General features: G+C 63.7%; 1 protein-coding gene across 4 annotated transcripts; it reads left to right on the top strand.

Annotated features, from left to right (window-relative positions):
* Positions 1 to 652: 652 nt before the first annotated feature.
* Positions 653 to 9,164, top strand: TBX1 (T-box transcription factor 1). 4 transcript variants are annotated; one of them, XM_045364005.2, is made up of 9 exons: positions 653 to 747; positions 1,451 to 1,570; positions 2,816 to 3,197; positions 5,083 to 5,184; positions 5,981 to 6,152; positions 6,780 to 6,935; positions 7,517 to 7,641; positions 7,718 to 7,818; positions 8,213 to 9,164. In XM_045364005.2, exons 2-9 carry the CDS (start codon positions 1,537 to 1,539, stop codon positions 8,689 to 8,691), a joined length of 1,551 nt encoding a protein of 516 aa, XP_045219940.2. In that variant the 5' UTR covers positions 653 to 747; positions 1,451 to 1,536; the 3' UTR covers positions 8,692 to 9,164. The 4 variants fall into 4 exon arrangements, with proteins under 4 accessions (XP_045219940.2, XP_045219939.2, XP_045219938.2 ...); XM_045364004.2 differs by having other exon boundaries at positions 653 to 886; XM_045364003.3 differs by lacking the exon at positions 653 to 747 and having other exon boundaries at positions 1,351 to 1,570; positions 7,574 to 7,641.
* The last annotated feature ends 2,722 nt before the right edge of the window (positions 9,165 to 11,886 follow it).

Below are 11,886 nucleotides of genomic sequence, written 5' to 3'. Positions count from 1 at the left end.
GCCAGCCTCCCTACTGGCACCCAGTCCCCCAGCCCCAGTTACCGGGCCTTCCCAGTTCCCAGCCAGCATCCTCTGCAGCCCAGGGTCTGAGGCCCTGAGATCCTAAAAAATCTGGGAGAGGCTGCCTGCCTCTCACTTGCATCCCAAGCACACGAAAGTGAAGGCTACACTTGATGAGGTTGTATACAGACAGGCCTTGCAAACCGTGGCCCTGACCACCAGCACTAGCTCCAGCAAGGCACAGAGATTCCAGGGTTGACACCCAGCTGGAGAGACCCTGGACAGGAAAGCCATGGGTGCGCTGAACTGGTCAGAGGAGACCCCGGATACAGTAGGTGGGGGAACGCACAGGCCAAGTCAGGCCTTGGCGTATGGGATGCCTGGGCCTAGAAACCAGGCTGAGGGGCGGGCCTTGGCCTCACTCTGCCCAGCCTGGTCGCGCCACAGAGCTTCTCCCGGAAGGCAGGCTGGCTGCTGGGTGCCGAGGGGCAGCATCAGATCCAGTGGCCTGAAGTTCTCCAACATGTCCTCGTGTCCTCGGCTCCCTCGGCTGGCCAGGCCCCGCCCCCGGCCCTCCCTGCACCCGGCCGGTGCGCAGGGAGGTCGGAGGAGCGGGCACTGCCCACCCTCCGGATGTATAAGCGTCCTGGCCAGAGGCGGGCGGTGCGCGCAAGTGCGCGTGACGCTTGGGCTCCTGGGCTGCACAGCCTGGGCAGCGTCCCTCCGCTGGGGTCTCCAGCGACGATAGTGAGCCAACTTCAGGGGGCTGTTGGGCATTTACTGGGTTGGGTCCTATCCTGTTGCGCCGAGGAACAGAGGACGCTGTGGCCCTGGGGCTCCTGCCAGTGGCCGGTGTGAGAGCCCAAGCTGCCCTCTCCTCACCCAGGTGCAGGGGCAGCCAGGGAGGAGGTGGAGGCGGGAGGGGCCAAGGGCAGGGGCAGGGCTGGGCCCCGGCAGCCACTGGGTGCTTCATGGGTGCCCTGCCACCTCGGGCTAGGGCTGGGTGCTGCTGGTATAGACACCTCTCCTCGGGGGGCTGTAGAAGCTGATGGTGGCTTCGCTGTACAGAGGAAAGCCGTGCCTTTGCAGGAGCAACGGGATGTTCAAGGGGCGTTCGTCATGGAGGTCCCTGGGAACGGACGAAAGGGGCAGGGAGCTTGGAAAGCAGGAGGGCCCTGTACTTCCAGGGTGCTCCACCCGTTTGGGCCCCTCGGCTGCTACCAACCCCAAGTGGGGGGCCCATGACGCCATAATCCTCTGGGCCAAGGGCCCCCGGCTGTGAGTGGCACCACAGGCCCCCGCCCCCGGGCTTCGTGGGCTGGGCTGGGCGCGGTGAGGCTGGGCACACGCAGTGGAAGGCGGCGCCGGCCAGGCCGCCGGGCGCCTATGGACGCGCGGAGCCCGCTGTCTCCCCGGGCCAGTGCGTTCAGCATCGCCTCTCTCGTTGCAGCCCAGGCAGCGGAGCGCACAGCCCACCAGGGCTCGGGGTCCTCCGACCGGGTGAAGCTTCGCTGGCTGCCAGGGTCCCCGACCGGGATGCACTTCAGCACGGTCACCAGAGACATGGAAGGTGAGCCTCTAGGCCGTGTCTACACTGGCCCGCCCGCCAGACCCCCTGCCTCAGCTGCTATGGGGCCCGCGTGAAGAGTAGGTGGAGGAAGCTCTTGGTAGGGTGGGCTCCAGGCTTCTGGCTGCGGCTCTGGGGCAGAGAGGAAGAGCTAGCATCCCGCCCAAAGCCTGTCCCCTCACCAGCCTGGGGGCCCAGCTTTGGAGATGGGCACGCAGGTAAACACAGGCCCGGAAGAGGGCAAGTGAGGCTGGGAAGAAGAGCAGAGGTGGCCGTGAGCTTGGAGAGAGGGGAGGAAAGTTAGTAAGAGAGGAGAGTGCAGAAGAGTTTCACAGAAGGAGAGAAAGCCGCGAGGAAGCCGAGGAGACGAAATTGAGCAAAGGGGAGAAAACACAAAAAACCCGAAGAAGAAGGTAGGAGAGAAACAGAAAGACACGAAAAGGCAATAAAAAGCAAGAGCGAAAGAGAAGAGAGGAAATGAAGGGAAAATTTAAGACAGAAAGCAAAGTCATAAAAAAGAAAAAAAGGAAAGACTTTAGTTTTTTTTCTTTTTGAAAAAAAAAAACATAAAAAACAAAGAACATACAGAAATAAGAGGAAAGGCGCCGACTAAAAGAAAGACAAAGAATGATTAAAAATAAAGTGAAAAGGAAGGCGAGGATGGAGAAAAACGGGAAGAGGCGGAAAGTAAAACAGAAATAAAGAGAAACTACTGAGATAGGGGAAGAAGGAAAGATGATCGGGAGGGAAAATTTAAATGAGGACGACAAAGGTAAAATAACAAATTAGGAAAAGAACGTCTGGGAGAGAGAGAGGAGAAACGCACGCGGGCGGGCGGCAGAGCGAGGGCCGGCCGAAGGGCCCGGCGCATCGGTGAGCCGGTCCGGGCGGTCGGGGGGCCCCGGGCCGAGCGAGCCGCGGCGGGCGGGCTGGGGGCCGGGGAGGGGGAAGGGGCGGGGGAGGGGCGAGGGCCGGGGGAGGGAGCGAGGCCATTGTCTCGGCGCGGGGGTGGGGGGGCGCGGGGCGGGGCGGGGCGGGGCGGGGCGCCTCCTCGGGGCCGGCCTGCGGTGTGGGGCTGCGCGGCCCGGGGCGCACGCAGCGCGGCGCCCGCCACTCGGCCCGCGGCGCGGGGCAGCGCTCAGCTCGGTGGCGGGGGCGGCGGCGGCGGCGGCGGCGGCCCGCGGGTCATGATCTCCGCCGTGTCCAGCCCGTGGCTCACGCAGCTCTCGCACTTCTGCGACGTTGCAGCCTTCACGGCCAGCAGCCTGAGCAGCCTGGGGGCCGCGGGGGGCTTCCCGGGCGCCGCGTCGCCCGGCGCCGACCCCTACGGCCCGCGCGAGCCCCCGCCGCCGCCGCCGCCGCCGCCGCGTTACGACCCGTGCGCCGCCGCCGCCCCCGGCGCCCCGGGCCCGCCGCCGCCGCACGCCTACCCGTTTGCGCCGGCCGCCGGGGCCGCCACCAGCGCTGCCGCCGAGCCCGAGGGCCCCGGGGCCAGCTGCGCGGCCGCAGCCAAGGCGCCGGTGAAGAAGAACGCGAAGGTGGCCGGTGTGAGCGTGCAGCTGGAGATGAAGGCACTGTGGGACGAGTTCAACCAGCTGGGCACCGAGATGATCGTCACCAAGGCCGGCAGGTCAGGGCGCCCCTCCCCACGCCGCGACCCTCCCCACGTGCTGCAGCCAGGGCCGCGGGCCTCCGCCGGATCCGCGCGAGCGGGGCCGAAAGCCGGGTCGGGGGCGCGGCCCGGCCACCTGCGGGCCCCTCTGGGCCCCGCTGCCTCCCTCGCTGTCCGCCGTCCCGGCTCCGGCGACAGCCGCCCGGCGCTCCCCTCCTAACACTCACCTATCCTCCGCCGGGGCGGGAGGAGACGGCGCGGGCCACACGGAAACCGGCGAGGAGCCCCGCGGGACTCGCCCGCCCGCCCCGCCGGCGGCCCCAGGACGCCGCGCGGCCCAGAAACCGGCCCAGCTTGGAACGCACCCGGCTGGGGACAGGCAGCGGCGTCCAGGGGACCTCGCCGCCGGGCCGACTCCTAGTAAATCCCACCTCAAGGAAACGCTAGTTCGGTTCTGGAGTTCAGTCTATGCGGGGAAGATAATAGAGCAGCAGCCAGGCAGCTCTCTGAACACTTTCAGGAGAAGATTGCCCTTAAAAACAGCGTGCACTGTTCCGTGGAAGTTGCTACCCAGTTTCCTTCAGCCTAGATCCCCATAGTTGTGAGGCCTGGCTCTGTAGCCAGCGGCCCGTCACCTTCCAACCGGCCTGTATTTGTTTTAAAGACCAAGAGAGAAGGGGAACAAGTTTTGCAGATGCACCCGATTTGACCATTAGACAAAGGCGGGTGCCGGGCTGTGTCTAAATGTACACACCAGCTCGGAGTTCGAACAGCCAAGGGGAGCTCAGGGCCTGTTTGCAAAGCCTTCTTGTAGTTTCTGTTTCCCTGCTGCCCGCGTCCTTCCTGAGGAACCTGGGCCTGTGCTCCGCTCCAGCTCTGTGGGTTTTTTTCCAGGCCCTCCTTGCTGTCCCCAGGCACACAGGCCCTCCTGAGGACAGCGGCAGCACAGCCTCTGGCTCAGGCCAGCCCGGCAAGGGCCTTGTCCGTGCTGGGCTTCACCTGGGAACCTATGTTCAGAGGCTTCTGCAGGGAGTTGCTTGTGAGGGGAGGCAGTGGGGAGGGCAAGTGAGGGCCAATCCTTGTGTTGTCTTGAAGGGCCCCACGGCCACTACTCCTGCGCCATCATGTGGGGGCTGCCCATGGCCTACACCCGTCCAGGTACCACAGAATGTCCTTTCAAGAGCCCTGATCGGTTACTGAGCCAGGGTCCAAAGCGGGGGAGATTTGAGGAATGGGAAAGACATAAGCTGCGTCCACCCTGGGTAGCCGCGTCTTGGGGTTATGTGTCTTAAGGGGAGCAGAAGCTTGCCTGTGCCCTGAGGAAGGTGGGGAGACTCTTTCATGGGGCCATGATAGAGTGGGGCCCTGAGTGTCAGGGGAGTGAGGGCTCTGGGCCCTCGCCTCACTGAGGGGATTGGGTAACAGCCGAAGACCCAGCTAAAAGGGCAGTGAGTACGCCTTGAAATCACACGGGACTACCCGGTTTCACTTTGTTGGAGCCGGGAGCTGCTTTCATCAATTTGGGGAGGCTCTGCTAAGGGCGCATGTTAGGCACCCTGCTGCCGGCCGAATCTGGGACCAAGAGGCCAAAAAGTCAGCAAGGGCAAGGTCGGCTTTATGCAGTCCAAGGTTGCCGAAGGTGGGGTCTCCAGCGCTGGGCCTGCCATTTCTGTGTCCAGGAACGGCCCAGGAAGCTCCACTGCTGTGCCGAGCTCCCAGTTGAGTAGGGGCCTGCTCAGATTAGAGCAGCTAAGCCAGGAGAGATGGAGCCCAAGGGTTGGGATGACACAGCAGCCCCCAGAGGCTGGAGGGAAGGGCCAAGCAGAGGGGCTGCTAGCCCCAGGCAGGTTAAGGGGGGCTGCCTTCCACCAGCTGGGGTGACCGGAGGCCTCATCACCCCCAGGCGGATGTTCCCCACCTTCCAAGTGAAGCTCTTCGGCATGGATCCCATGGCCGACTATATGCTGCTTATGGACTTCGTGCCGGTGGATGATAAGCGCTACCGGTGAGCGAGCAGTTGTGAGCGTAAGGGACCTGGGAGGGCACCCTGGAAAGTGGCAGGTCTCTGCCTGGTGACCCAACTCCAAGGGTCGTCTGCACCATGAAACTCTTCAGGCACCTGCGATGCTGCCCGATCAACCCGCTCCCTCCTCCACTCCCATCTGACCCCAGACCGACAATCCCACTCCATGTGCTCTCAGAACCCGCCTCTGGGAGCCCCTTGAGCCGCAGGCTGCAGATAGCTCTTGCGCCCCTGGGCTGGTGTGGCCCTAGGGTGGTCACTCAAGTACCCAGCCCCGGACTTCTTAAAGTCTCTGTCTCCCAGGAGGCCGGCCTGAGTGCCTAGTTCCCTTCCCCCATCCCCAGGGAACTCTGGGTCCTGGAGCTGGGCCGGAAAGGTGGGGTGGCCGGGAGAGATTATGCAGGGCGGGCCTCAGCTGCCTGGACAATTAACAGCAATTAATAAAGAGAATGAGCACTGCCCTGTGCCTGAGGCCCGGCAAGACCAAGTGTGGGCTCCCACCGCAGCGGCACCGGGCCGGAGGACCCGCATCCAGCGAAATGAGATGGTGGGAGCGCTCAGTGCCCCACGGGGTGTCCAGTTCCTTAATTGTTTTGAGTGTTGGGGTGGGTGGAAGTTCTCTGTTTAGTCCATAGGCCCCCTCGGAAAAGCTCCCAGCATGTGTGGCAGCAGAGGGTTCAATCTCACAGGCGGGGAAACTTCTCAGAGGCATTTTTAGGGGAGTCAAGGCCCTCTGGGTTCACCTCCACATGCACAACCCTGCTCCGTGCCGCTCCAGGTACGCCTTCCACAGCTCCTCTTGGCTGGTGGCAGGGAAGGCTGACCCTGCTACGCCAGGCCGCGTGCACTACCACCCCGACTCGCCTGCCAAGGGCGCACAGTGGATGAAGCAAATCGTGTCCTTCGACAAGCTCAAGCTGACCAACAACCTACTGGACGACAACGGCCACGTGAGCGACCGCCTCCCCAGGCTCCCGGTGTCCCACAAGCAAGGCCTCGTGTCCCCAGGCACCCGCCTGTCCCTAAGAGGCCTGTAGAGTCCCCAGGCCCTCGGCTGTCTCCAGGAGGCTCTGGGCTGCCCCTGAGGAGGCCCTTTAGAGTCCCTGCGAGGCCAGAGGCTGAGGCAGAGCTTGGGCAGCACTGGCGTGCCGATGGGGAGAGCAGCCTCTGGTCAGGGGTCACACAGCCTAGTGGACCTGGGCCCTGGGAGAGGGGTCGCCCTCCTTCTCTCACCCCACTCCTGATTTTATGCGGGAACCTTTTTTAATGGAAAGGATGGGGCCGTGCAAGGGGGCTGGGGAAAGGCTTTATGGAGTCCAGGGCGGCGAGGCCGCTGGGCAGGCACCACAGAACCTCAACCCAGATCTTTTGCCGCTTGGAGCTCATTCCTGGCAGTTGCCAGTGGGTCACAGCCTCCTCTTGGCCCAGTGACCCAGCCTCATCTTGGAATTAAGGGTTTTGCCCAACTTATCCAGGAAACTCATTGCCAACTCAGACCTCAGCCCGTTTCCTGGCTCCCACCCCAGATCCTCAGCCCAGCCCCACCACTAGAGCTGATTCCCCACCTTGTCTTCCAGATTATTCTGAATTCCATGCACAGATACCAGCCCCGCTTCCACGTCGTCTATGTGGACCCGCGCAAAGATAGCGAGAAATATGCCGAGGAGAACTTTAAAACCTTTGTGTTTGAGGAGACGCGATTCACGGCGGTCACTGCCTACCAGAACCATCGGGTGAGGGCCTGCGGGGAGGACCTGAGCAGATTCAATGCCTCTGGGGAAGCGGGTGTAATTTTCAGTTGCCCTTTGGGGACAGTAGGTTCGCTTAGACCTGCAGGCTGTGGTCCCAGTGGAGCCCAACCCAACTGGAGCCCCACTCCCAAGGGCCTCAAGCAGCCCCCTCCCTCCAGAGGCTGGCTGGCCCAGCCTCCTATCAGCTTGACCTCCAGCGGCAACTGTCCTGAAAGTTTGTTTTCCGAACCATTCCGGAAACTCCCCATCAGGGGCCTGATCTGAGGTGTACCCAGATTCCTAGGGAACCCGCTCTGTTCCCTCCGCCCCGCCTCGCGCTGCACAGGGAGGGGGGCGGTGACCACATTCCCGTCCCAGTCAGGGGCATAGGGTCTCCATCCCCATCCACTTGGGGGACACCAGAGAGGGGTTCCCTAGTGAGAGAGGAGGTTCCTCAGACCCCCGCCCCCTGCAGGAGGGAGCACCAGCTCCGTAGAGGAGAGGCAGATGTGGGCTGCTGCTTGTCGGGGCAGCAGAGAGGCCCTTGGTGCTCTTCTCCTAACACTCCCCTATCCTCCGCCGAGGTCGGGTGGCCCAGGCTGCAGGGCTCCAGCGGCTTGCTCTCACCCACCTCCCTGCAGATCACGCAGCTCAAGATTGCCAGCAATCCCTTCGCCAAAGGCTTCCGGGACTGCGACCCTGAGGACTGGTGAGTGTCCTCCCCAGAGAGAGTGAGCGCTGGGCGCCTGGTGCAGGCGCCGCCCTGACCCGCCTCCCGCCCACAGGCCCCGGAACCACCGGCCCGGCGCGCTGCCGCTCATGAGCGCCTTCGCGCGCTCGCGGAACCCCGTGGCCTCCCCGACGCAGCCCAGCGGTGCGGAGAAAGGTAGGGCCGGGGTCGTGGGATCCGGGTCCCGGCCCTGTGCGCGCTCTTCCCCGGGCCGGCGGCCTCGCCCGACCTCGCCTGCGCCCCCGGGGCGCTCCAGGCTTTCGCGCCGGTTGCACAACTGCAGCGGCGGCGGGCAAGCGCGCACTCGCCCGCCCGGCCCGACGGCTGCGCCCCGCCCGCCGCCGCCGCCGCCGCCGCCGCCCGCAGAGGGGCGCGGGCCCCGGGGAGGGTTCGGGGCGCCCGCGGTGCGGGGTCTCGGGCACGCTCGCACCGACTGGTCGGGAACACCGAGGGCGGCCGAGGGCTTTCTCCCCGCCAGGGCCTCGAGTGGGGCGTCGGAGCTCCTTGGCGGCCACGGCCGGCCGCGCTTACTCCTCGGCCCTCTCCGCAGACGCGGCTGAGGCCCGGCGAGAATTCGAGCGCGACGCGGGCGGGCCGGCAGTACTCGGGGACCCGGCGCACCCTCCGCAACTGCTGGCCCGGGTGCTAAGCCCCTCGCTGCCCGGGGCCGGCGGCGCCGGCGGCCTAGTCCCGCTGCCCGGCGCGCCCGGAGGCCGGCCCAGTCCCCCGCACCCCGAGCTGCGCCTGGAGGCGCCCGGCGCATCGGAACCGCTGCACCACCACCCCTACAAGTATCCGGCTGCCGCCTACGATCACTACCTCGGGGCCAAGAGCCGGCCGGCGCCCTACCCGCTGCCCGGCCTGCGCAGCCACGGCTACCATCCGCACGCTCACCCGCACCACCACCACCACCCCGTGAGTCCGGCTGCCGCCGCCGCCGCCGCTGCTGCCGCCGCCGCCGCGGCTGCCAACATGTACTCGTCGGCCGGAGCCGCGCCGCCCGGCTCCTACGACTACTGCCCCAGATAACGCGGGCCCCGCCCCGCCGCGCCCCCGCCCCGGCCCCGCACAGCCCCGAGGTTCGCGGGGCCCGACCCCCCTGCCCCAAGGGCCAGCAAGAAATATGTTTCCTCAGTCCCAGGGGCCACTTCGGGTCTCCCCTTCCCCAGCCTCGAAGCCATGGGGGCTCCCTCGCCACCCCCCAGCCCCTTGGGCTATCGAAGTATCCCGGTTCCCCAGTCCCTGGAGCCACCGCGGGTCCTTCCCCGGCCCCGAGGGCCACGGGGTCCCCGCCCGCCAGTGCCAAAGCGCCCGGTCGCAGGCGGAAGGAAGTGATATTTATTGTTCTCCCCAAGACCGCGTCGCCCGCAGCCCGGCCGGCAGTTGCAGTGTAGACAACCCGAGAGCCCCGCCTGCAGGCGGTGTAGATACGTGTAGATATTGTAGATACTGTAGATACCGCGCCGGCGCCGACTTGATAAACGGTTTCGCCTCTTTTGGAAGCCGCCTGCGTGTCCATTTATTTGCGCCCAGTTAGATCGCGTTGGGAATCTTCGGGACAGCGAGCCCAGGGTGGCTCGGGGCCCTCAGGGCCTCCCCATCCCCAATCCCTGCAGACTAGGTCGGTCCGGGTCCCACTGCGCCCTGTCCGCCACGCCCCCTGCCCTCTCCCCGCCCCAAAGGGGCTCCCACTGCCCCTCCCCTCTCCGAGGCCCCTCCTGCCAGGCCTGTGCACTCCCCCCACCTTCCCACCGTCCCGTCTCATCCCAGCCTCCCCAGGGCTGGTGGTACCGCCCAGGTGTGCATCCTGCCTTTTTATTTAAATTTCTCACACCTGCAGTTGTCCCTCTTCTGGGACTTGGGCCTGTGCCCTGGCCTGTTTTCGGGACAGATGCTTGTGCTTTTCCATGGAAATTGGGAAGAAGGGTCATGACAGACACTGCCGGTCGCTGCTGGGAGCGGGAGAAGCCTCTGACCGGGATGGGATCATGGAAAGACAAAAACAGGCAGCACTGTTCTGCTAGCATTTCCCCTGCCGGCCCAGGCCCGCCTGTTCCCTGCTTATTGACTTTATTTGCTGTGAGTGTCCCTATGGAGTGACCTGGCCAGGGGGCACAATGACAGTGGCCATGAGTCATCTTGAGACCTGTGTGTGAAGCATTTTTCCCAGGCCAGGTGGCTAAGGGACCTTTCCCTGTTAACTCAACACCAGGGATGGGGCAAGAGGAACTCTTTGATCCCTCCCTTCCTGAGCGCAAGCAGGAAGGGCTGACAGCCGGTCAGCGCCAAGGCTGCTGACTTGGACACAAGATGAACGGGAAGTGCACGTGGCCGAGGCTCTGTCCCCCACCTCCCGCGCCTGTCCCAGTGTGTTTGTGGCAACTGCTGCCTTCTAGGCCACTTGGCTCATCACTCCACATGGTAGCGGCAGCCTGAGTGCCACCTCTCCGAGGGCACAGCCAGGAGTTTCCAGATGTCCACTCTCGATGGACCTGTTCTTCGTATCCATGTTTGCCTTGGCAGCGTGAAGTGAGCGGGGTCTTAGTAACTGAATGGCAGGAACCATTCCCAGAGGCCAGTCTAGGGTGGGAGGGGTTCTCCAGAGGCCATCTAAAGCTTCAAAGGGTAGCTAACACCAGAGTGTGAAGACCTCTGCAGCATCTGCCCCGGTGGCCCACAGGCTCCGTGAACACGGCTTTGGAGATGCATTCTGGGGGATGGCTGTGGATGCCCATTCCTGAGTCCTGATCCACACCTGTGTGAACTTGGGGCAGCCGTTACCCATGTGCCCCACAGTGGGCGGGGCTTTGCACTGCAGAGGGCCTCCCTCTCTTGCGGTCAGAAAGCAGCCATTCCATACTCCACATCCAGGGTGTGCGGAGGGGCTGCCATTCGACACCTCCACCTTGGTTTTGTTCAAAGCTAAAGGGAGGAAAAGCTCTCCCCTGAACAAAGAGCAAACACAGTGTTTGTCAATGAGGGTGGGACACACAGCAATGTGCAAGGACCTTGGCTGTGCAGCAAACTGGCCTGTTAACGTGCCCCTCCTGTTGGGATGGCCACGCTAAATGGAGCACCCAGCTGTCCAGCAGGGCCGCCACTGGCCATCCAGGGCTATTCACATTCTTTTTTTTTTGAGACTGAGTTGCGCTCTGTCGCCCAGGTTGGAGTGCCATGGTGCAACCTCGGCTCACCGCAACCTCTGTCTCCCGGGTTCAAGCGATTTCTTCTGCTTCAGCCTCCCAAATAGCTGGGACTACAGGCATGTACCACCATGCCCGGCTAATTTTAGTATTTTTAGTAAGAGACGGGGTTTCACCATGTTGACCGGGTTGGTTGTGAACTCCTGACCTCAGGTGATCCGTCTGCCTTGGTCTTCCAAAGTGCTGGGCTTACAGACATGAGCCATCACACTCAGCCACGTGTCCTAATGAACCAGGATTCATTAAACATTCAGGTCCTCACTGGCCCCATTCTAGGTGCTCTGTGGCTCACAGGCCACGGGTCACCACAGTGCTGCTGTTGCTGCTGAAGGCGCTCCCACGCTGGGCAGTGGCCCACAGAGGCGTGGGTTTCCTCCTCTCCACCCCCATAAATGAGTTTGTGCATCTGAGAACTTCTTGTAAATGAGAGCTCGCAGGCCGGCGTCTGGGTGGCAGCTTCCACTGGCTGTGTGTCTGCAAGACTGGTGCACGCCGCTGCTCACTGTCCCTCATGTGCAGTCCTCAACCAGTGCCTGGTGATTGCCTGCCCGCCGCGGGCGCTGTCTGGCCAATGCCCCAGCCATTGCCGTGCCGTTCCTGGCCGTTCCTGTGGAGCTGACGTTCCTGTGGGCAGCTGCCCTAAGGCTTGGCTTCCAGCAGCTTCCTCTGTGACAGCTGTGATCTGAACGTTCACCCCCAAGGTGATGGCGGCAGGAGATGGAGCCTTTAGGGGGTGATTAGGTCGCGAGCGTGGAGCCCTCATGACCAGGATTAGCTGAGTGCTACCCTGCTTACAGACCTCCAGCCTCCAGAACTGGGAGAAATAACTGTCCACTGTTTATAAGCCACCAGGTCTATGGTGATTTGTCCTAGCTGCGCTACTGGACTGACAGTGGCCGTTCTTCCTTCCCCTTCTTGTTCCCTGTTTTAGGTTCCTCGTCGAGCACACCTGCCCTGCCCCTTCTGTACGCTACTGTGCTGGGCAGTACGGTGTAGGGGATGGGGGCTCGTCCCACTGCTG

Source organism: Macaca fascicularis, chromosome 10 (genome assembly GCF_037993035.2).
Source record: "Macaca fascicularis isolate 582-1 chromosome 10, T2T-MFA8v1.1".
In the NCBI taxonomy this organism is placed as follows: domain Eukaryota; kingdom Metazoa; phylum Chordata; class Mammalia; order Primates; family Cercopithecidae; genus Macaca; species Macaca fascicularis.
This window is presented reverse-complemented; position numbering and strand designations above follow the sequence as displayed.

What these genes read in the sequence shown, in the direction of transcription:
- TBX1 (XM_045364002.3), top strand. Translation starts at nt 1,387, where the DNA reads ATGGACGCGCGGAGCCCGCTGTCTCCCCGGGCCAGTGCGTTCAGCATC. An exon ending in ATCGTCACCAAGGCCGGCAG is followed by an intron (nt 3,198 to 5,082) that starts GTCAGGGCGCCC and finishes CATCACCCCCAG; the next exon opens with GCGGATGTTCCCCACCTTCC. An exon ending in CTGCCTACCAGAACCATCGG is followed by an intron (nt 6,936 to 7,516) that starts GTGAGGGCCTGC and finishes TCCTCCGCCGAG; the next exon opens with GTCGGGTGGCCCAGGCTGCA.